The sequence below is a fragment of the Megalobrama amblycephala genome, linkage group LG8 (assembly GCF_018812025.1).
Source record: "Megalobrama amblycephala isolate DHTTF-2021 linkage group LG8, ASM1881202v1, whole genome shotgun sequence".
In the NCBI taxonomy this organism is placed as follows: Eukaryota; Metazoa; Chordata; class Actinopteri; order Cypriniformes; family Xenocyprididae; genus Megalobrama; species Megalobrama amblycephala.
The window spans coordinates 52,671-77,263 of record NC_063051.1 but is presented as its reverse complement, the minus strand read 5'-3'; the positions used below and the strand labels follow the sequence as shown (position 1 = coordinate 77,263).

General features: G+C 35.0%; 1 protein-coding gene and 1 long non-coding RNA gene across 4 annotated transcripts; one reads left to right on the top strand and one right to left on the bottom strand.

The window, feature by feature from the left end:
• Positions 1-4,629: 4,629 nt before the first annotated feature.
• Positions 4,630-22,915, top strand: LOC125273314 (SAM pointed domain-containing Ets transcription factor). 2 transcript variants are annotated; one of them, XM_048198506.1, is made up of 6 exons: positions 4,630-5,116; positions 14,788-15,250; positions 17,282-17,479; positions 18,375-18,422; positions 19,307-19,441; positions 21,471-22,915. In XM_048198506.1, exons 2-6 carry the CDS (start codon positions 14,794-14,796, stop codon positions 21,647-21,649), a joined length of 1,017 nt encoding a protein of 338 aa, XP_048054463.1. In that variant the 5' UTR covers positions 4,630-5,116; positions 14,788-14,793; the 3' UTR covers positions 21,650-22,915. The 2 variants fall into 2 exon arrangements, with proteins under 2 accessions (XP_048054463.1, XP_048054462.1); XM_048198505.1 differs by lacking the exon at positions 4,630-5,116 and having other exon boundaries at positions 14,081-15,250.
• Positions 15,020-24,593, bottom strand: LOC125273315. 2 transcript variants are annotated; one of them, XR_007186051.1, is made up of 3 exons: positions 24,536-24,593; positions 19,262-19,425; positions 15,020-15,141 (listed from the first exon to the last, which is right to left on the bottom strand). It is a non-coding gene; the product is annotated as an uncharacterized LOC125273315 (long non-coding RNA). The 2 variants fall into 2 exon arrangements; XR_007186050.1 differs by lacking the exon at positions 15,020-15,141 and adding an exon at positions 15,861-17,376.

Genomic DNA, 24,593 nt, shown 5'->3' with positions numbered 1-24,593 from the left:
TCGGCCCAGTCTGAGGTCCTGAGCACTCTGGAGAAGGTTTTTGTCCAGGATATCCCTGTACAAATCACCTGGCCGCATTCATCTTTCCCTCGACTGCAACCAGTCGTCCTGTCCCTGCAGCTGAAAAACACCCCCACAGCATGATGCTGCCACCACCATGCTTCACTGTTGGGACTGTATTGGAAAGATGATGAGCAGTGCCTGGTTTTCTCCACACATACTGCTAAGAATTAAAGCCAAAAAGTTCTATCTTGGTCTCATCAGACCAGAGAATCTTATTTCTCACCATCATGGAGTCCTCCATGCAGGCTTTCATGTGTCTTGCACTGAGGAGAGGCTTCCGTCGGGTCACTCTGCCATAAAGCCCCGACTGGTGGAGGGCTGCAGTGATGGTTGACTTTCTACAACTTTCTCCCATCTCCCAACTGCCACAGTGATCTTTGGGTTCTTCTTTACCTCTCTCATCAAGGCTCTTCTCCCCTGATAGCTCAGTTTGGCCGGACGGCCAGCTCTAGGAAGGGTTCTGGTCATCCCAAACGTCTTCCATTTAAGGATTATGGAGGCCACTGTGCTCTTAGAAACCTTAAGTGCAGCAGAATTTTTTTTGTAACCTTGGCCAGATCTGTGCCTTGCCACAATTCTGTCTCTGAGCTCTTCAGGCACTTCCTTTGACCTCATGATTCTCATTTGCTCTGACATGCACTGTGAGCTGTAAGGTCTTATATAGACAGGTGTGTGGCTTTCCTAATCAAGTCCAATCAGTATAATCAAACACAGCTGGACTCAAATGAAGGTGTAGAACCATCTCAAGGATGATCAGAAGAAATGGACAGCACCTGAGTTAAATATATGTGTCACAGCAAAGGGTCTGAATACTTAGGACCATGTGATATTTCAGTTTTTATTTTTTAATAAATCTGCAAAAATGTCAACAATTCTGTGTTTTTCTGTCAATATGGGGTGCTGTGTGTACATTAATGAGGAAAAAAATGAACTTGAATGATTTTAGCAAATGGCTGCAATATAACAAAGAGTGAAAAATTTAAGGGGGTCTGAATACTTTCCGTACCCACTGTATGTAACCCCTCACCCAGGTCCTACTTGGCGCTGGCTTCGGACCTGGGTCTCTGGCATGGGAGTTGGACGCTCTAACAAGGAGGCTAAAAGCTGCAACCTCTCTTGAGATCAGAGGAGTGAGGTTTTACTCGCACAGCGACTACTACCTGGCCTCTGTTACATATACATGTTGCAATCTACAACTGTTTTTATGAACTTATGTTAGAATAAAGAGATAAGTAATGACGGTATGTTTTGTGATGAACTGTCCTATAGATTTTCTCATGGAAAGCGTTCGAGCGTTTTGTGTTGCTAGAGCGAGTTCTGTTGGTAAACTGTTTGGTTTGGCACCAAGTGATCTAATCTAACTTTTGAATTCATTATATATCATTATATCATTATACTAGTACAACCTATTATCAGTGAGCCTCTGACGGTAACACTAAAACAGCGCATCTCAAGTGTTGTACATTTAATCACTAGCAGATTCAACACTGCTATGGCGACGTCTCACCTTATGTGATCTTAGTTTTGTGCATGACTCACTAAAGTATCTGTAGCAACAAGTTTTTATTTTCGTTTAACCCTTTAGGAGTATATTGACTAAATGTAGCAGGCTATAGTTATTGTGCCACTAGGCTATATGTGCATGTGTTTGTAAGGAAATTATAGAGGAAACTTCTCTAGCACCTGTTTAAGTTCACATGCAAGTCCTCCCTCGATGTTTATCAGTGTCATTTGTTTTTGGAAATCTGCCCATCAAGTGAATTCTCGTGAAATAATAAGTTTAATTCGAATGGGGGCAAATATAATTGCATGCAACTGTTTTCTAACGTTGTCAACATTCTTGAAGATATTTGTCATCCTCAGAGTTTCGTCATTCAGTCACTGTTGTTGTATTTTGTAATTTTAGTCATAACAAAATGACTTATCAAATTTATTTTGGAATGCTTTTCTGGGAAAAGATATCCAGAATAAATTCCACAACATATATTCTTCAGCACTAGCAGCATAATTTTCTTTAGCTATACTTCACTTGATCACGTGAAAGTGACCACAAGATCTAGAAAAGAAACTCTTCACCGTAAAAATGTCAACCTATTTCAAGTTTACATTTAAAAAAAAAGTATAATCAAATTAACCGAACAAGTCATTTCACCTTAAATTATATTAAACTGACGTGAATCTTATTTAACTAGTTATGAAAAGTTGAAATTAAATTATTTTGATGAGTTGAAGTAATGTAAAAACATGACTTATTGATCATTTTGGTTAGACTTCAGTTTAAGGTGACATAGTTACATTGTACTTATTTAAACAAGTACTGAGTAATATTAACTTCTTACTATAGAGTTATGGTTTAGGGTTAGTTACTTGTAATTATGCATAATTTACTGTTTTTACTGGAGTAAGTACATTTAGTAACGTGTAGCTACGCCCCCTGAAAATAAAGTGTTGCCTATTTTTTGATTACTTTATTGTCATTACTAAGTTGCACAATGTCACTAAAGCATTTTGTTCATAACATGTTTATCAGTTACTTAATTTTAGGTTTCTCATCAAAACCTGCTAATTAAGAGCTTTTCATGAGGGTACATCTCATAAACTTATGCCCAAAAGGCACTTTTCCTAATGCTTTTCACATCCATCATGGAGAAGTCTGAAGGATTATGGATTTAACCCAACTCAAACTCAGAGGGTTTCATGTGCGCAGTCTCTTTCACAATGAACCATTGAGAGCATCAACTGAGTTCTAGGTGTGCACGTTCTGACAAATGGCTCAACTGAACTTCATCGTAAATGGACACCTTTGACGGCGACAGTAACCTTTCTGTCCATAAATGGTTATCTAGTGCATGAGAAAGTTGTTTCAAAGTAAGACACTGAAAAGAGCACATCTTAAACCTGCGGTCTTTCTAACTGCCATGCAAATGAACCCCCTCTGGGAAATGTGCAAGACAAACAAAAATACAGAGAAGGAAACCTTTGTTTGGAGCAAGACATTCCACGCGTTTCCCAATTCTTATCTGAGCAGCTGTCGCTCTTTATAGTCTGGAAATAAAATTGTTAAACTGTTATATATATCCAGGGATGATATTGTGCAGTATTTGGTCTATAAATATTCTGCAAGTAAAAGCACCCTTAAAACAAGAACAGTTTACAGTATTTATTTTATCTTGTTGTATCGGCAGATTCTTCAATGTATAATAATTATTAATAAAAAATAATTTATATTTTTAATTAAAAATAATTAATTTTTTAAATTTTATAAAAAATAATTTTTAATAAAAAAAAGTTATTTTATTATTTATATATATATATATATATATATATATATATATATATATATATATATACATTTTTGTAAAACAGATAACCTCATTATCAGGCGTTTCTGAGGAACTCTGTGTAATAGCATGTAAAATAGTCTGATATACAATCTTTCTCTCACTAACTCACCTTCTTTATTTTCTATTACCAATAAAGTCTGTATTAAGTGTGTGTGTGTGGTTTGTATTGGTGTGTCTGTTTAACTGTGCAAACACTGTGGCATGCTGCGTGCTTGCAGACAAATCATCAGCACATTGACGCAGGCACAAATTCTCACATGTGCAAATGCACAGAAATACACTTTAGAAATGCCTTGCATACAGTGAAATGTCTCTACCATAACATCTGAACAGATAGAAGAATATTAAATAAAAAAGAAGGGATGCATTTCTATACATATGCATCTTAGTATCAGATTTGGGTCTCTTGTTTGGGTCTCTTTTTGCATCTGAGTTATTGGGTAAATGTCATGAAATCAGGTCATATTTCATCACCAAAAAAATAAAAATAAAATTATATATATATATATATATATATATATATATACAGTCAAACCATAAATTATTCAGACATTTTTGATATATTTTTACTAGTGGGTGCCGGACACTATAGTTCATTTCTGTAAGTGAGGATAGCAAAATAAACTGTGGAATATTATACCCAAAACCTCTTCATACAGTGGACTACCAGTAAAACTGATAAAAATTTGGAGCCAAAAATTATTCAGACACTTTGACCTGACCATGTTTTGCTTAAGTGTTATCTGACATAATTAAGATAAATTTTTTTCTGACACAGTTTAACTCTGAGATCTTGTCATATTTTATAACCATTTTTTTAAACTATAGTGGATAACTGTATTAATGAACGAAATGTTCAAGGTGTCTGAATAGATTTTGGTTTGACTGTATGTATGTATATATATATATATATATATATATATATATATATATATATATTTTTTATTTTATTTTATTGTTTTTGTAGAGTGAAAAGTGACCAGGAAATGCTTCCATGACATTTGCATGAGTTTTATTTTTTTTATTTATAATTTTATTTTATTTTTAACCAATTGGAACATATTTATTAAAAAAAAAAAAAAATAATCAAAAAATATGTGCATTTATGTGCATATTTTATGTGCACTAACAATAATTGACTGCAATTGAATAAAAAAACATAAAACAAGTAGGTCATCTTGCCATATTTGCCTCTGATGATCACACGTGATTTCTTATAACTATTGTCATTTAAGATTACAAAGCAGATGTCAGACATTTAATCAAATTAAATGAAACTGTCTCTTTCCTCCTCTGAGGGTGGGGGGTTAGTGGTCCACAACAACGGACAGGCATGTCAAACGCCTTCAGGCTGGGAATGGGGCTCTAAGACAATGTTTACACAGCTTAATAAGGCCTGTGTATAAAAGTGCCACGGGAGTCAATGAAGCAGGCATTCCTTCACTCACTCTAACTTGAAGTCTTGCGCACACCCACATCAGGTGCACTCACACACACACACACACACACACACACACACACTCCTGTCACTAGCAGTATTAGTCATTGAGGTTAGTAATGTGGCACTCTACAATTCCAGCCTGCCGCATTCCCTGTTGAGTCTGTAGGAGGCCTAGAATTAGTCCCACATTTGAGAAACAAGCTGAAACCAAAGGAAACAAGGAAAGGCCTTCCTGCTCGCACCTGCAACACTGTATTCAGCTGGACAGGTAAGTCTGCACTGCTACCTCCTATCAACCCACTTCTAAGGGATATTACAGCTTACATGTATTTAATGTGTACTTAAGAAGGAAAAGCAACAGTTTGGACACATTTGAACTGATATTACCTTCTGCGTGAATGTTTGATTGCTTGTTACACATATATTGTGCCTATCAGTGTTTACAAAACTAAAATTATTTGAATGTAAAAATGGAAATTGCATGTGTAAGCGAGCAGAAAAGCATCACTGCACTAGTTCTTCTTTCACGATAGTTTTTACAAGCATCCCAGGATGCACTTCATAAACGTCCACAGTGAGAAGAAGCTCAAATTTGAGATTGTTTTCATTTGCGTGACATGTTTTAGTCACTACGTCATTCCCATATTTCTTTTTGTGTTGTTTCATAGTTTTCATGACTTAACTGTTGTTTTAAGATGAAGAAAATGGTCATAATAGGGTGCAACAGTGCCCCCTTTTTCAGCGGAAGTATTATTTTTTCCCACTGGGATTTAAAAAAAGTCTCCGTTAACTTAACGCCTTTAGCGAGGGAAAGAACTACAATCCCATGAAGCATTGCGAACAGCATTAAAAATGGAGAAATATAAAATTACTCTTTTACAACTGTTGATTATATATTTAAAAACAATATATTTTAAGTTTATTGCAAAGTATGCATAAATATATATATATAAACCTTTAAGTATTTTGAGAGTAAATACCATGGATTAACAACCTCGTAGCTCAGTAGACCTACTCTATCTTTGAGGGTTTATAAGTTATCGTTCAAAATCAATTTCCCTATGGAGAAAATTAATGGAGTTTTTACTTCCGTAACCCAACTGTTGCACTCCATAAAGAATGAGGAGCTGTGTCCAAATATTAGTGCAGCAAAACATAAAAAGCATTTGTAAATGTGTCTATATCTCTAGGCAACCGAGCGATCAGCCTTATCACCAGCTCGTATCATATTGCCTTTCATTAATAGAGGCCGATATGAATTCAGATGGTTCTGAATGCACCTGTTCTCAAGCTGACACAGTTCACCTGTTGTTCACATGCGATGTGTCTTCATTTAGAAAGATAAACGGGAACATGTCTCCAAAAATTAAAAGGTGTAAAGCTCTTAGGTCTTCAAATGTCATCTGGCTGGCCTCCAGAACACCACCAGCAAACCACAAATGACTGTTTTTTTCCCCTGAAGGGAAAAGTGCAAGTGACTCGTGTTCTGGCTGATGGCCAAATCTTTCAGAAGAAGAAAAGACCTTAATTCTCAAAGTCAAATGTAAAGTTTCAATTGATTTCCATTGAGGCTAAGCACGGTATTGTGACTGAGCTAAAGTGTTACATTGTACTGAGTGAACAGAACTAAACTCATTTTGGAGTTGTGTCAAGTTGGCTTACAGCAAATGTCAATATTTCCTTAAAGGAATAGTTCAAAAATCTTATGTTGTTCCAAACTTTTTTGGAGCATCATGCACTCTTAAAGTAAAGGTTCCTAAAGGGTATTTTTACAGTGATGCCACAGAGGCATCGATGGTTCCATGAAGAACGTCCATTTTGGTTTCCCAAAGAACCTTTCAACGAACAGTTCTTAAAAGAACCTTTTTTTCTTAGTTTAAAGAACATTTTAAAGACCTAATGAACCGTTTTCCACTATGAAGAACCTTTTGTTGAAAGGAAAGGTTTCACGGATGCTAATAAAGGTTCTTTATGGAACCGTTGATGCCAATGAAGAACCTTTATTTTTAAGAGTTTATAAGTAAATTAAAGTCAGAATATTATGGAAGCTTGTTTGCGCAATGAAAAAAAAAGTAATTGCAACGTTTTTTCTCGCAATTGCGAGTTTATATCTAACAATTCTGACTTTTTTCCTTTTATAACTCACAATTGCGAGTTATAAAGTCAGAATTGCGAGATATAAAGTCAGAATTGTGATATAAACTCACAATTGCAAGTTATAAAGTCAGAATTGTGATATAAAGTCAGAATTGTGATTATAAAGTCAGAATTGCGAGATATAAAGTCAGAATTGTGATATAAACTCACAATTGCAAGTTATAAAGTCAGAATTGTGATATAAAGTCAGAATTGTGATTATAAAGTCAGAATTGCGAGATATAAAGTCAGAATTGTGATATAAACTCACAATTGCAAGTTATAAAGTCAGAATTGTGATATAAAGTCAGAATTGTGATTATAAAGTCAGAATTGCGTGATATAAAGTCAAAATTGTGATATAAAGTCAGAATTATAGATATAGTCAGAATTGTGAGATATGAAGTCGGAATTATGAGTTATAAAGTGAGAAATGCAAGTTATTGTGAGTTATAAAGTGAGAATTGCGAGATAAAGTCAGAATTGTGAGATATAAAGTCAGAATTGCGAGATATAAAGTCAGAATTGTGAGATATATAGTCAGAATTGCGAGATAAAGTCAGAATTGTGAGTTATAAAGTGAGAATTGCAAGATAAAGTCAGAATTGCAAGATATAAAGTCAGAATTCTGAGATATATAGTCAGAATTGTGAGATATAAAGTCAGAATTGCGAGATATAAAGTCAGAATTGTGAGATATAAAGTCAGAATTGTGAGATATATAGTCAGAATTGCGAGATAAAGTCAGAATTGTGAGTTATAAAGTGAGAATTGCAAGATAAAGTCAGAATTGCAAGATATAAAGTCAGAATTATGAGATATATAGTCAGAATTGTGAGATATAAAGTCAGAATTGCGAGATATAAAGTCAGAATTGTGAGATATAAAGTCAGAATTGCGAGATATAAAGTCAGAATTGTGAGATATAAAGTCAGAATTGTGAGATATAAAGTCAGAATTGCGAGTTTATATCAGGCAATTCTGACTTTATATCACACAATTGTGAGTTTAAATCTCGCAATTGCGTGAAGAAAAGTCAGAATTGTAAGATAAAAAGTCGCAATTACCTTTTTAATTTTTTTATTTAGTGGCATAAACAAGCTTCCATAGAGTGAAGTGCATGAGTACTAAGTACTTTTTTGTGGCTTGACAGTAAAAATCATGGCTCATTTTCATTATATGGAAAACAGTATGGGTTAGGAACTATAGTTGACTAAGATTTGATTTCAATCTTTTGGTCCGAGTATCACATGATGAGATTGACAAATAGATAACCTAATTATCTGAGTCAACCTGGCACAGGTACATCACACCTGCTCTGGAGGTCGAGGAACATTAAATGTGATCTTGAGTCATGAAGAATTCCCCTCTATGATTTCACTTGGGCTTAAAGATCCCAGAATGGATCAGAGATACTTATCAAAAGCGTCTGTCAGCGGTTAAGTGACTTAATATGCCAATTTGCATATAAACATGCTATTCCAGTTTTTGTTCAAACAGCTGGGAGTGTTGTGTTTGTAAAGAAATTATGGCAAAATTCAAAGTTTTTACAGTCTGAAAAGATAGATGACGGCCTCATAAAGGACATCATAATGTCACTGAGAAATGCAATAAATTTGCATTTTAACTTTAAATCAGTGAAAGACAAGCTACAGCTCCTCTGATCTTTAAAACCATAATTTCCTTACTATCGCAGGCCAGTCATTTTGATCATTTGTCAAAATGTTTGTAAAATTTGAATTAAAAAAATTAGGTTTTACATATTTAGGTTATTAATAAAGCCACCCTGAACTATTTGGATACACAAGACATACTTGAAAATGTCTGAATGGTACTTCTATAGATAACAAAATACCAAATATGATCATATTTGATGATGAACCATAATATGGTTTTGACATTTTGTTATTCAAAGATATTCCAACAAATTTAAGTGTGTCCACGTTCTTCTTTTGTAAGCGTTTTGACCTTGAAGAGTGTTTTTAGAGATTCTGTTGATGGTTTTTAAGAATTAGCCAATCGTTGTACGACACATCACTGGAGCTCAGTCATATGCTGGGGGAGCCGCCGCACTAATAACTTGTAATGATTACCAAATCTTTTATGTCCTTATGATGTGAACAAGCTGAATATTGTGCAGCTGTTGTTGAAACCCTGCAGTCGATGGAGCATTTCCTCCAGTAAGAGACGTTTACTATGAGCACGGCATGTACACAACCTAATAGACTCATTGAGCGGGGAGACTCGTTATTAATAGGTAATGTTTTGCTATTGAACTGTGCTGTGCTGGTTGCTATGCTGGGACAGAACAGGAATCATTATATATATATATATATATTGGGGTAAAAAAACAACACACAAATTTTTCAACATTTAAAGAATAAGATATAAGAAACTATGTTCAAATGATACCTATTTGAGGACTGTAATTAATTAAAGGATTAGACCACTTTTAAATACACTTTTCCTGATAATTTACTCACCCCCATGTCATCCAAGATGTTCATGTCTTTCTTTCGTCAGTCGAAAAGAAATGAAGGATTTTGAGAAAAACATTCCAGGATTATTCTCCTTACAGTGGATTTCAATGGCTACCAACAGGTTGAAGGTCAAAATTACACTTTCAGTGCAGCTTCAAAGGGCTTTAAACGATACCAGATGAGTAATAAGGGTCTTATCTAGCGAATCGATCGGTCATTTTCGGAAAAAAAATACAACCGTTTATGCTTTATAAACAAAATATCGCCTTGAACGTACTTTCCGCTTCCGCATTCTTCATAACACTTACGCTGAATGTCCTACACCTTCCCTATTCAAGTTACGGAAAAAAACAAAACATTCAGGCGTAGAACATTCAGCATAAGCGTTATGAAGAATGCGGAAGCGGAAAGTACGTTCAAGGCGATATTTTGTTTATAAAGCATAAACGGTTGTATTTTTTTCGAAAATGACCGATCTTTTCGCTAGATAAGACCCTTATTACTCATCTGGTATCGTTTAAAGCCCTTGAAGCTGCACTGAAACTGTAATTTTGACCTTCAATTTGTTGGTAGCCATTGAAATCCACTGTAAGGAGAAAAATCCTAGAATGTTTTCCTCAAAAACCTTCATTTCTTTTCAACTGGCGAAAGAAAGACATGAACATCTTGGATGACATGGGGGTGAGTAAATTTATCAGGAAAAGTGTATTTAAAAGTGGACTAATCCTTTAACATGAAAATAATGCAATTTTTTTTTTTACCTGTTTTCATTTATTTTATTTCCTGTATGCTTTTTAAAGAGGTGCACTATGCATAAATGAATCACTATAAATAAAGCACAAGTGTAGTAATGTAACTTTAGGAAAGGGCCAGTCTTGTGTCTTCTGGTGTGAGACGCTGATAAACGGTGCGAATTACGGGTCAAAGAAGGCTTCATAGGTCATGCATTATGGGACGTGCATTTATTGCATTGATGAAGAACATAATGTGTTTAATATGCATATACACAGTTCAGTTGAATGATAACATTTGCCCTCTTTAATGCTGTTAAACTGAATGTACGAAGCAAATATTTTGTTGAAAATATCTACAACTTAACAGCACTGAAATAGGAGCGCGAAAGTTGCATTCATTACTATAGTAGTAGTAGTATATATATAATCTTTCGGACCCCCCTGAAGGCCATTGTGTAATTCACACCCTGCTGAAAAACAGTCGTTATTTAGCACTGAATGCTGCTGACCTGGCAAATGGAGCGGCTCTTAACCCTTCCAAAATGAATTTTCGAGTCTTTAACCAAACTCATTTAAGGATCAGTCACGGGCCTAATCCCGCGCCTGGGGAGCGTGTTTGCATCTCCTCACCGCTGTTTTTTCTCTGCTAGCCAGAGTCAATATGACTAAATGTGCCTGTCTAATGGGCTTATCGCAAGCTGTTGCGAGCAAGAGTGGACACTAGGTTACAGACTTGAATCTAAGCTGGCCGCAAAATCACGCTCCATCATTTTCCTCGGAGAAGAGAGGGAGGGGGATGTGAAAGCAGCAGGAGTTTGGAGATGAGAACAGGGATTCCAGGAAGGATAGCTTCATTTCCTTTAGGGTTTACTCCAGGACAGCTTCAAAGACACGGTCCGGGGCCTCCGTTTGTCTTTGCGTATGGAGAAGTGAAAGAGCGAGAGACAAATGGTTTGACCTCTGACCCTCTGCCATTCCATCGCTGTGTCCAACGTGACACATGCAGCAGCAGCAGCGCAGTTTTGACAATTTTTACTATTTAAAATCTTGATAAATGAAACGGCTTCAAACTATTTTTGTTAAAACAATAATAATATGTCCTGGAATAAAGATCTGATCTAATGATATTTCAGATGAGAACTGAATTGAGCTGGACGATGACTTCACTGCTTTCTCCAGAGCTACTTTACAAACTCATTTCATAACTGATGAACTTTACACAGTCATTGAACTGAACTGAATCAACACTGAACTGACTTCAGCCGAACAATGACACTTTTGTCTTTTTAGAGCTGCTTTACAGCAGAATTAATCTCTGTTTGCATCACTGATCATTACTTTCCTGCTTATTACAGTAAAGCTGCTTTGAAACGATCTGTATTACTATAGAACACGTCCATCTTATTTTTTATAAAAACAGATATACTTATTTTAGAAAGACTCAATTGTTTTCAATACTTGACATGATGTTAATGATGGCGAGTAGGTAAAAAAAGTATAAACTGTACACAAATAGCAGATGATTTCTAATTGAAGTATAAAATAAATAATAATAATAACTATCATTGGTAACACTTTACAGTAAGTTTCCATTAGTTAACATTATGAACTTTCAATGAAAAATACTTAATCGTAAATTAAATTACATTATTACTACATGTTGTACCAATATTATTATACAGTATGCACATGAGCTAACACAAACTAAGCTTTTTATTAATTAACATTAACAAAAAAATGAATAAATACTGTAACAAACATATTGCTCATAATTAGTTGTTGTTAGTCAATGTTTTAACTAATGTTAATGGGAACTTACTGTAAAGTGTTACCCAAAAATATTAAAAATAGGAAAATATTAGGAAGAAATGCTAAGAATAACACTTTTTAATGATTTAAATTTTTATATAAAGTTATTATAGAGGGGAATTATTAAAAAAGTCTGGGACAAAGTGGAATTCTGGAAAATTTGACTTTTAAAAACATTAAAAAACGAGGAAAAAGTCAACTGAGAGACACAATAAAAGATTAAAGCCACTATAATCCATCCTTTAAAATTGATTGTTTTCATTTTATACCTCATTTCCTCTGCTATTGCTGGGTGTGGAGCAATCTCACGATTTTATGAATGACGGCAGTGGCGTGTCCAAACAAACGGAGGTTGTCCGAGAACATGTGGCAGATGGGGAATGTCCTGTAGACATACGCTCTAATGACAACTGATTGCCTACAAATGCGTCTTATTCTCCATCTGTGCCGTGAACTTTAAATCAAACGATTATGGGCGCATATTTACTTATGGGATGAAGAGAGGAGGCTGTCCAACAAATACCCTCACAGGATCTATATAAGAAGCATTTATGGCAAGCAAACAGTGCAAGGAGGAAAATGGCAATGCAGGATGATATAGAAATCAGAAATGTGGTTGCTGGAAGATTTTTTTGGACCTCAACTAGCAGTCTCCACATTAAAGGGAAAATTCCACTAAAAGTTGAAAATTATTTTTTTTTACTCACCCTCATGCCATTCCGAACCTGTATGACTCTTTCTTCTGCAAAACAGAAAAAAAAGAATAATGTTTGATTTTGAATTGATGACAGAATTTTTATTTTAAGGTGAACTATCTCAGTTGCACTTTATTTTGATGGTCCACTTTAATCTACTAACTAACTAGCTTTGCAACTACATGTCAACTAATTCTCATTAGAGTATTAGTAGACTGTTAGGGTTAAGTTTTAGTAGTCAGATTAGTAGTTGCAAACTTACTTATAGTCAGTAGAATGTCTGTTAGTGGAGCATCAAAATAAAGTGTTGCCAAATCTTTATGCATACTTGAAAATACTTGTGAACCATCAGTTCTTTTATAAATGCAACTATGACATTTAACATTTAGCATGTCTAAATTACAGTTGTACTCACTTGACCTGTGTCAGCACATTAAGTCACGCTCTGTTCGTTCCGACAGCACCTCATTGGCTGCCTGCAATGTTCTTCATGTAATGTGGAGGCCCTGACAAGACCTTCATGATTCATGAAGTTCCTTGTTTCTGTCACTGGGAATATTTTACAGCTTTTTTGCATTCCTAGTACAGTTTTTTTAGACGCCCCAGGGCAGATTTTAATGTTACACAGACTTTATTAAAAAAAAACAACATATATCTTTAGGAAAGGTCAGTGTATTGACAAGCATCCACAACACTCATATGTTCTTCAGAAAATGTAGTTTATATTAGTGTTATTTATATATTATTTATTAACTTTTGATTACTTTATTTTTAATATTTTAGCTTGTATTTGTATATTTCCAATTTTTTTTATTTCAGTTGAAGTTTTAGTAATTTTATAATTTTGCATTTGCCATTTTTGCCAATTTAACATTTCTATTTAGTTCTAATTAATTTTTAATTTCATTTTTTTTTTTGTAATTTTATACTTCAACTTATTTGAGTTAGTTGTCTAAGTTCTTTAAGTTTAAGTTTTGCATTTACTATTTATATTCATATCTTATATTTTTTTTTATATTATTATCAATAGTTTTAGTTGTCCAGTCAACACTGGTATATATATATATGTGTGTGTGTGTGTGTGTGTGTGTGTGTGTGTGACTGTAAATAAACTGATATATAATAACTGCAAAAAAATGAAACACATTTACTCAGTAAAATACTGTTTTCCATTGAAACAGTAATATACCATAAAAACAATGCATTCTGGGTAATATTCGTTGTTTTAAGAAAAGAGGCCTATAGGCTGCTTTCTCGAAAACAACAAATAATATTACCCAGAATGCATTGTTTTATGGTATATTACTGTTCCAATGGAACATGGTACTTTACTGTGTAAATTTGTTTCGTTTTTTTTTTTTTTTTTTAGAGTGTATACATGTATATATTTATATATAGTTTACTTACAGTCACACACTTCGATGAGACTTTTGCTCTTTGAGGAAACTCTTTGATATTTAACCAGCAGTTTAAAAAGACGGTTCTTGAAGGCAATTATTTTTTACTAGTGCTTCCAAAGTATTAATTGTCTTCCAGTGAACTTGTAATGTGACTCTTTCCTTCAAGCAATCTTCCCACCTTTTTATCTTTACCTCCTGGCTACTGGAGATAGATATCAGCTCCATCCCCGCCTCTCCTGTCATCCTACATTTGAAGCATCTTTTCCTCTTTGCAATTTGATTAAAAACTCATGCTGACACAGGAGACAGGAGAGCGGGGACGGCACCTTGAAAGCAGTCCTCCAAACCGCCGCTTTGCTTCAGTGTCACCCATCATTCTGTACAAGTGACCCATGAGTAAGTGACTCAGTCAAATCCAGTTTGCTTCCCCCATGCTGCACTGACTTTCTTCATTCATTCCCATTTGTCCTGAAACCCTTAAAAACAGAAACAGCATCACCTACGCTCAGTGTTTTCTTTGGGTAGGATAAGTTGGTTGGTTATGGAACACCAAAACGCTCAAGAACCAGCAGTTTGCTGAGCGTTCTGGTATACGGCAGCTCTTTTACGCATTATAAACTGATAGTATTGGATAATATTGAGGTGTATGGTTTCATTTAAGGTCTTTTCTCTTTAACTTCTGCAGGAGACAATGGCCAGTCCAGTCCGAATCCAGACAGACAGCACTGTTCTTCAGCCGCCACGCTCCACAGGCTTCACCGAGAGCTCGCTGGCCCTTCTCAAGCGAGAAGATGGCATAGTGCAGACCTCAGAGATGGTTGACCACAAACCCCGTCTTGACGGCTCGGACCGAGGCCATCCAGGACTCTACCTGTCCTGCTTCGATATGCTGTTCACCGAGGACGCCGCCTGGCTGGTCAGGGTGTCGGATTCGTCCACGACTGCGGGCGGCGGGTCCAGACTGGAGCCGTGTCAGGAACCTGAGCAGTGCCCTGTGATCGACAGCCCTGGACTGGGAGTCTCGCCGCTGTCTCCCACCCTGGAAGAACAGGTGGAGGAGAGATCTTTAGAACAGGTGCAGAGTCTGGTAGTGGGAGAAGTTCTGAAGGACATTGAAACAGCTTGTAAACTTCTCAACATCACACCAGGTGAGATAATACAGACTTTTATGTTGGTTAATGAAGCTGCAGAACTATTCCAATAAAAAGGAAAGAAATTATATGTATATTTTTATATTACAAGAACATATAAGTAGTTTTTAAAATGTTAAAACTGTATTTGTATTAATTAAATATATAAATAATTAATAAAAAATATATAAAGTATAAAAAATACAATTATTAATTAATTAAACATTTAAATCATACATTATTTAAATAATTATTTTAATATTATAAATAATTTAATTAAAATAATTTAGTTAATTATTTTAATATTTCAAATATATTTTTATTATAATTGTTTTAATATGTATTTTATATATTTAATTAAATATTAATTAAAATGAATATTTTAATATTTAAATAACATTAATATGTTCTTTATATATATATATATATTTAAATATAAATTCTTATATTCATTAAAATAGAAATATTTTTAAAATAAAATAGAAATTGTTTAAATATTGAAATATATTTTTTATTAATAGAAAAATTGTGTATTTTTAAAAGAAAATATCTATATTATTTAAATGTTAAAAACATTAAATATTTCATTAGTTAAACATAAAAGATAAAGAAATATATAAAATGTATATATTATTATTTTGACAAAACTGTATTAATGTCTTCCTTTCAAAATTTTCACTCTATGTATTTAATGTGTTTAATGTTTATGTTAAATATGCCTTAACTTAAAGACGTTTAAGCAAGAGTACCATGTGGACAGTCGTACATTTACACTGGTATAGTTCAATACATTCAGTTTACAGTTAGAAACAGGTTTGAACACGGAATTTAGATTAAATTAAGATTCGATTCAGATTGTGATTTTATGCATGTTGCAATAAAGCTGTTAAAAAAAGCATCCAAGAAAAACACTCAGTTTTAAAAAGAAGTGAATTTACATTAGATTCAGATTAAACACAGAATGTGACTTAGTGCATATGCCAACATTTTATGCATATTATCCCAATCAAAATATATTACAAAAACAAATTAAGGTCTGATATTTATGCAAAAAACTTAGACAAAATCTTAGACAATAATCTCCCAAATTCAGATTAGGTTTTTATTAGATTCAGATTAGGGCCATATAAAGGGCTATTTTCAAATAGAGCAGCTATATTAGTTATATAAATAACAAAGATATGATAAAGTTCACATATATTTATTTATATATAGTTATAAGTATATAGTATACAGTTATTAATATGTTAAGGTAAAATATTTATGCGAAATGTTTCAATTTCCAAATTTAGCAAACAACCTACGCATCGCCTAAAAATACTTCCACATGAAATACCGCAATACAGCTATGACGCACCTTATTCACAGGCACGGCATTAAAACAACAACATGCTGATATTTTCATGACACTTATTCAAATGAACAACTCACCATTCATCACTCATGTTCAATGTGAGTGACAGGCAGCTCTGGGTTATGATTGAGCCGTGCAAACATTCATAATGAAACTGTTAGAAAAGGTCTTTGACTGAACCACCCCTGAAGGCAGCTGAAAGTATCTCCACCAGGATCTGCCTAATCCTCCAGAGTTTCACTAATGTGCTGAGAGCTTTGTTGCACTAACTTTCCTTAAGGACATTCAAACCCCTCCCGTATAACGATGATAAGAAAGCAAACATTCAAATAGGTCTTGCAGATATTGTTTTTTAATAGAGATGCATATTAAAAATAGCTTGTAACTGGCTTTAATTATCAGTGATATGTCATACTGCTATTGATTTATCCTTATTTTATAATGGCGCACATGCAATTTGTGGTATCATGTTAAATTTTGCATCTTTATAAAGTCACACCACCTTGCACAAACACCCATCCCTACTGTTTGCTCTTCTGAATGCCGCTTTCCTTCACTAACTCTCTTTAAGACGTTTCAAAACATTCTGGAGTCTGTCCAAACAGCTCTGAATCCCAACAGTGTGCTTTGTCAGAGGTGGTTGGGTGCTCCAGACCGATCATGAGTGACTTATCTGATCTGATTTGATCTTTCAGACCCGATGGAGTGGAATTGTGGGAACGTTCAGAAGTGGCTGTTATGGACGGAGCATCTCTACAGGCTTCCGCAGGTGGGAAAGGCTTTCCAAGATCTGGATGGGAAAGATTTATGTTCCATGAGCGAGGAAGACTTCCGACAGCGTTCGCCACAGTGCAGTGAAACGTTACACGCACATCTGGATATATGGAAATCAGGTGAAATATTCGGATCAGTATGCGTGTACTAAGTCAACGATGAAGTACTGCATGCAAAGAACTGTTTGAATTCAGGGTTATGAAAATTCAGAATGCGAAAATTCACTCCCTTTCGATTCGTCTATGGGAATTTGAATTAAACTGTCCCCACAGGAAGTTGAATTGGAATCTGAATGACAGGAAGTGAAACTTTCTACACTATAATATTGAAACACAATACAGTGACAGTGTTGTTATTGTTAACTAAAACTCTTAAATTCCATTAAATTAAAAAAAGCTAAAATAAAAAAAGTTTTAAAATATTAACAGCATTTATTAATCTTAGCTAATATTAATTTCAACATTTACTAATACATTATTAAAGTCAAAAGTTGTATTTTATAACATTAGTTAATGCACTGTGAACTAACATGAACAAACTATGAATCACTGTATTTGTATTAACTAACATTAACAAAGATTAATATATACAGTAACAAATGTATTGCTCATTGTTAGTTCATGTTACCTAATACATTAACTAATGTTAACAAATGAACGATGTTAATAATAATAATGTTAATAATTTTGACGAATAATACATATTTATTCGCTTATATCTAGAATACATTTTAAGACCCAAGTTACGAAATACTGTCAAAACAATTAACATAGTTTATTAATGTAACATATTTACAGGTAACTCATAATGAAAAATGACTATTTATCATTAAAAACCACTTGTAGCTACTTTCTTTCTATTCCATTTTAATTCTACTTGCTTATATTCACATTCACAAGTTTGCATCCTGTTTGAAACTGTATTTTAAATTCAGAAATTGTATTATATGAGGCATCTTGGATGCTTGCATGTGTGTGTATTCATGCTGTATTTCTCGTTTCTTTGTGCATTCAGCTGCCTGGATGAAGGAAAGATGTTCAGGTGGAGAGACCAGGATGAGAGGTACGTCACAGTAAACTACACAGATGATACTAAATACAGAAAAATACCATTACAAATCTACAATGGACAGACCAGAAAAGGACAGCAGAGAGTTGTCATTGCTATGTAATGATTAACCTGTCCAGATCAGATCGATTAATGCCAATAAACAAAAGAGCTTATCATGAGGCATTTTCAATACAGAATTTCCATTGCAAGTTATATTGCACTACTTTTACAAATACTCTAACAATATCAAGGTACTGATGCTGCTTACAATATTCACATACCATGTTATTTCCATGGCAGTGTTGTTATTTTTAACTAAAACTCAGGGTACGTTTACTCTACAACAATGTACTAAAAACAAAAGTTTTTCCTTTTCACGTACAGACGACAACAATGTCAAAATCAAAGTCGAAAACAACTAAAAATGCTGTATTCTACTGCCAGGCCAGTAGATGGCGATGTCACTTTGTAAAGAAACACTACGTGCCTATAGACTTAACATGTAATACACGTGCATGAAATCAAAATGTATTCACAAATTTATGTTTTTGTAGTTTACGCAGAGACGATAATGTACTGTTTTCAAAAACTTGCTTGGCAAAATCACAGTTCACCAAGTACAACATACGCCTGGATCAACGTCTTCCAATCAACCAATCAGATTTTAAGGGACAAGTTTACATTTTTTGTCAAATTTAGACTTACAACCAAGGTTAGGTGCTTCTACATCAGTGTTATTCACCTATAATTTTCATCCGATATTACGGAAAAGTTATGGGTAGGGTTAGGTTTAGGGGTAAGGATATGATTAGGACTACATTTTTCAAAACAATCAAAATGGAACGTCTTACTTGCCAAACTCCCGGTGACCATGTCTGTGTGTGTGTTTCTCACAGAAGGTGAAGAGCTGTGGTCAGAAGCAGATTCATCTTGTTCTGGTCAGCCGATCCACCTGTGGCAGTTCCTCAGAGAACTTCTCCTCAAACCTCACAGTTACGGACGCTGCATTCGCTGGCTGAATAAAGACAAAGGTAAGGACATGGCGCAGGCAGCTCTTAATGGCCAAAGAATAATAGTCAGTCTTGGATGCTGATGATGGGTCAGTAAAAAGGGACTTTTTGAATGGTTACCATGATGCTTTAAACCATGGTACTCCAAGGTGTTTTTAAGAATACCATGCTACAATCTTAAAATTAAAGATTCTTAAAGGAATATTTCATCCAAAAATGAAAATTATCCCATAATTTACTCATGCCATCCTAGGTGTATTTGACTATCTTCTTTCATATGAACACAATCAGAGATATATTAAAAAATATCCTGGCTCTTCCAAGCTTTATGATGGGAGTGAACAGAAGGCGTGTTTTGAAGCCCAAAATAAAAGCATCCATCCATTATAAATATAATCCATACAGCTCCAGGGGGTTAGTCAAGGCCTTCTGAAGCAAAGCGATGGGTTTTTGTAAGAAAAATATCCATATTTATAACTTTATAAAGTAAAATAACTAGCTTCCGGCAGTTGACTGTACACAGCGAAATCCCCAGAGTTAAATCAACTCTGCGCAGAGTACATATGGTCCCTCTCTAAATAGTGTTAAAGTAACACTGAAGCAGAGTTAACGTTGATGAGATAATTAAGCGATTATTTAAGTGATGATTGAGCATTAGTGATGAACACCTGCTGTTAACAAGCAGAATCACTGAAGAAAAGAGAAACACAAAAACTACAACTGACTATGTTTCAGTGTTACTTTAACACTATTTAGAGAGGGACCATATTTTCTCTAAGCAGAGTTGATTTTAACTCTAGGGATTTTGCTGTGTACACATACTGCGCAAGTCAACTTGTGCCGTAAGAGTTAACCCCCTTTCTCTTAAAAATGGCCGTTTTAGACTTCTAATTCGTGATCAGTGTTTTGCGCTTCCGCGTTTGTCATTACGTCATGCGGCGGGTCAGAGGTTACTCTTCCGCCGCAAATAGATGCGTATGGCCGTCTGCCGGAAGCTAGTTATTTTGCTTTTTTTAACTAATTAGGGCAACAGACAGTTGCCAGCAACTTATCAGAGAGGAGCAAATCTATTGCCAACTCAATAAATACTTTATTATAAACACTTGTTAGGCACTTTATTTCAACTTTTCAAATATTTTCTTCATTTTTATTAAAAATAAATGCCTTTCCGATCTGATTTGTGACAGGAAAAGGGAGAAGAGCGAGTTCAGCAAAAGGCGGATTTGAACCCGCGTCGATCACATCAAAAGCTAGTCATATGTCAAACGCCCTACAGCCTACGCTACTACAGCCGTTAAACAGACCCGTCTTTTTAGTATTTAACTGAAATCATTCAATGGCTTCATTACAGCATACACTTTATTACTTTGGACAGTTGTTGGTATTTTAAGCAATATATGAGGTAAATTCCATGTTTTGGGTTGACGCATGACAACTTACTAGCGTAAAAAGATAAAAGTTCACACTCCTTTTCTCCGCTCCACTGCCGCTGAGGGGCCGCCATCTTGTTTGAATTTTTCTGAAATCTCCGAATGATGATCGGCTGCTAACATTCTGATTGGAGGATCTCAAAAAATTGCCCACGACCGATCTAACGTATCCAGATATATATTTGTTGCTCATTCTCAGTGGGAAAGTGCCCAAGCAACGTTGCTCTGCAACATTGCTCAAAAAGTTGCCCCATGTATCATCACCTTGAGAGAAGATAGTCATATACACCTAGGATGGCTTAAGGGGGAGTAATTCATGGAATAATTTTCATTTTTGGGTGAACTATCCCTTTATTTGGCATCAATAGTTCCATGAAGAACCTTTAACATCCAATGAATCTTTTCACTGCACAAAACATTCTTCAGATTCTTCAAGTGTTCTTCACACTAAGAAGAAATGGAACTGCTCGCTGTGAGACTATTTGAAGAAACCCAAACTGTTTCTTGTACAACATCACTGCAAAAACTTTTGGAACTTTTATTTTTATTACTACTCTTTGGTTTGTTTGTTAGTTAAGTTACTTACCTAATGCCATTCTTTTGGATCTGTGTCTTCACAGGGATCTTCAAAATCGAAGATTCTGCTCACGTGGCACGTCTCTGGGGTTTGAGGAAGAACCGTCCGGCTATGAACTATGACAAACTCAGCCGCTCTATTCGGCAGTACTATAAAAAGGGCATCATCCGCAAGCCAGACGTCTCTCAAAGACTCGTCTATCAGTTTGTCCATCCAGTATAAGAGAGATAGTGAACTCAGAACTTTATGAACTGACAAACCCTCCTACACATTTCTTGCTTTATTTTGAAGACTATTTCTGGGTTTTGCAGACCAGCGAAACTAAGAAAAATGTAAGAAAGTTAAATCTTTTTCGAAGTATAAAATAGAATTGTGATTGGAAACGTCCAATATAAACTTGCACTCTTTTAAAAACACTTGTGTGTCTGTTTAACATTTTAAATGTACCATTAAAGCGAGAAACTAGAGGTGAACTAATAGATAATTAATGACAGTGCAGTTTTCTGAAATGTTTTGTTTATGCAATATGCAAATGATGCATTATTTAATGAAATATGCACTAATTTGCATACATTTCCAGAACAGAAACCTGTACATTGGATAAAGCCATGGTTCAAAAATGGTTGTTTGATTTTGTTGACATATTAGTTAAAGGTTTTTACAGAGGGTTTTTTGGATCTCTTTTTATCACTCCATAAATCAGAAAAAACTGTAGTCAGCCAGAAAAATAAATTCACCATGTTTTTAGGAATACAATGTCATATAAATCAAGCAAATGATATATGAACAAACTAGAGATGCACCGATACTAAATTTCTCCACCAACAGCCGACTATTCAGAGTGATATCTGCCAATACCAATAGTTTGGGGGTTCTGCCTTTTATAGCCTACCTTCTTTTAAGTTAATGATAATTTCATTATAATTAATAATTAATCATTATATTTTGAAAGAAATGCAAATAAAATCTTTATTCTCGCTCATATTAACACTCTATATTAACACTCATTAACTAAATTCTGAAAATTAAATTAATATTTCTTATTCATATTTCATTCAGAATTATTATTATTATTAATTGGTTTCAAACTGGTTTCTTAGCATTTTCTTTACACAAAGTACAAATTCAGTGCATTTTCCTGTCCTTTTTTGATTGACAGGATATATCAGCCCTGACTATCGGCTGTTTTTAAGCTATCGGTCGATAACCGATAATGTGAAAATTTGCTTTTATCGGCCGATACCGATAATTGGCCGATATATCGGTGCATCTCTAGAACAAACCCCTCTGTAAAAATCTTTAGAATATAGATAGGAATAAAACTGTAAAGTTTAGAGTAAGTAAGTGATACTAAAGTAAAGATTTCTATGGAAGCTTGTTTCCGCCACTGAATAAAACATTAAAAAGGTAATTGCGACATTTTTGTTTAACATCTCGCAATTCTGACTTCGGTAACGCTTTAGTTTAGGGTCCAATTCTCACTAACTCAGCATGCATATTACTAGGATATTGGCGAATATCTTCCTTCGTGTACAGCAGAACAAAGAAATTTATACAGGTTTGGAACAACTTGAAGAGGAGTAAATGATGACAGAATTTTCATTTTTGGGTAAACTATCCCTTTAAGCCTACCTAAACATAACGACTACCTTACTAACTATTAATAAGCAGTAATTAGTAGTTTATTGAGGCAAAAGTTGTAGTTAAAGGGATAGTTCACCCAAAAATGAAAATTTGTTGTTTACCCCTAGCGCATCCATGAAGGTGACTTTGTTTCTTCAGTAGAACACAAATGATGATTTTTAACTCCAACTGTTGCCGTCTGTCAGCCGTATAATACGTGTCAATGGGAACTCCGTCTATAAGAGTAAAAAAACATGCACAGACAAATCCAAATGAAACCCTGCGGCTCGTGACGACACATTGATGTCCTAACACACGAAACGATCGGTTTGTGCGAGAAACCGAACAGTAACTTTATATCATTTTTTACCTCTAAAACACCACTATGTCCGACTGCCTTGAGCATCCGGTTAGTGAGGTCAAAAAACGCGTTCTGATGACAGAAGTGATGTCTCGCGCTTTGCTTCAATGAGTGTGAAAGATCACTGCCGTTGTCAGAGCGCGATCAGACCTCACTAACCGGATGCGCAGGGCAGTTGGACATAGTGGTGTTTTAGAGGTAAAAAATGATATAAATTTCATTTATATTTTCTCGCACAAACCAATCGTTTCGCGTCTTAGGACATCAATGTGTCGTCACGAGCTGCAGGGTTTCATTTGGATTTGTCTGTGCATGTTTTTTTTTTACTCTTATAGATGGAGTTCCCATTGACATGCATTATACGACTGACAGACGGCAACGGTTGGAGTTAAAAATCGTCATTTGCGTTCTACTGAAGAAACAAAGTCACCTACATCTTGGATGCCCTGGGGGTAAGCAGATAAACATAAAATTTTCGTTTTTGGGTGAACTATCCCTTTAATATTGAGAATTGGACACTAAAGTTTTTTCTCAGAAGTGCGTGATATAAACTCGCAATTGTATATTGCGCAGTTCTGACTTTATAACACAAGATATAAACTCCCAAATACGAGACAAAAGTCATAATTGCTAGATTAAAAATTGTTCTGCCAGTACATGGCGTAAACAAGCTTCCATAGATTTCTGAGGAGAAAAAACGCAGCCTTTGTTCTGTAATTGAAATCTACATATAAAATAAACATATAAATGTGTATTCTGAATGTTTTCTTTCCACTAGTCTGAAAGAAAACATGTTTTGGATGCAAAACAGCCCAACATCTCAAAATTGACCAGTACTTTTGCCTGTAATGTCTTGCCTCAGCTCTGCACTGCTACTTCCTGTTTCTTCAAGAATAAATGATGATGATGTTTAGCACTAATGTTAAAATAAGAAAGATTTAGTAGCCTATATTCTTTAAAGTATGTTACAGGTTACTCGCAAGGTCTGCCTGTGAATCACCGTGTGAATCTGCCAGCGTGTCTCTGAGCAAACCAGTGGAAAGGCCACGAGTTCGCGTTAATCTCTGCCTGCCACCCAACAAACATCCCCTTTTTTCTGGTTTCTGATTAATTGCACTGCAAACCTTTCAAGTCTGTCCATGTGAACTTTCTCCACTTTCTTCAATAATCAGCCAGCTTTGT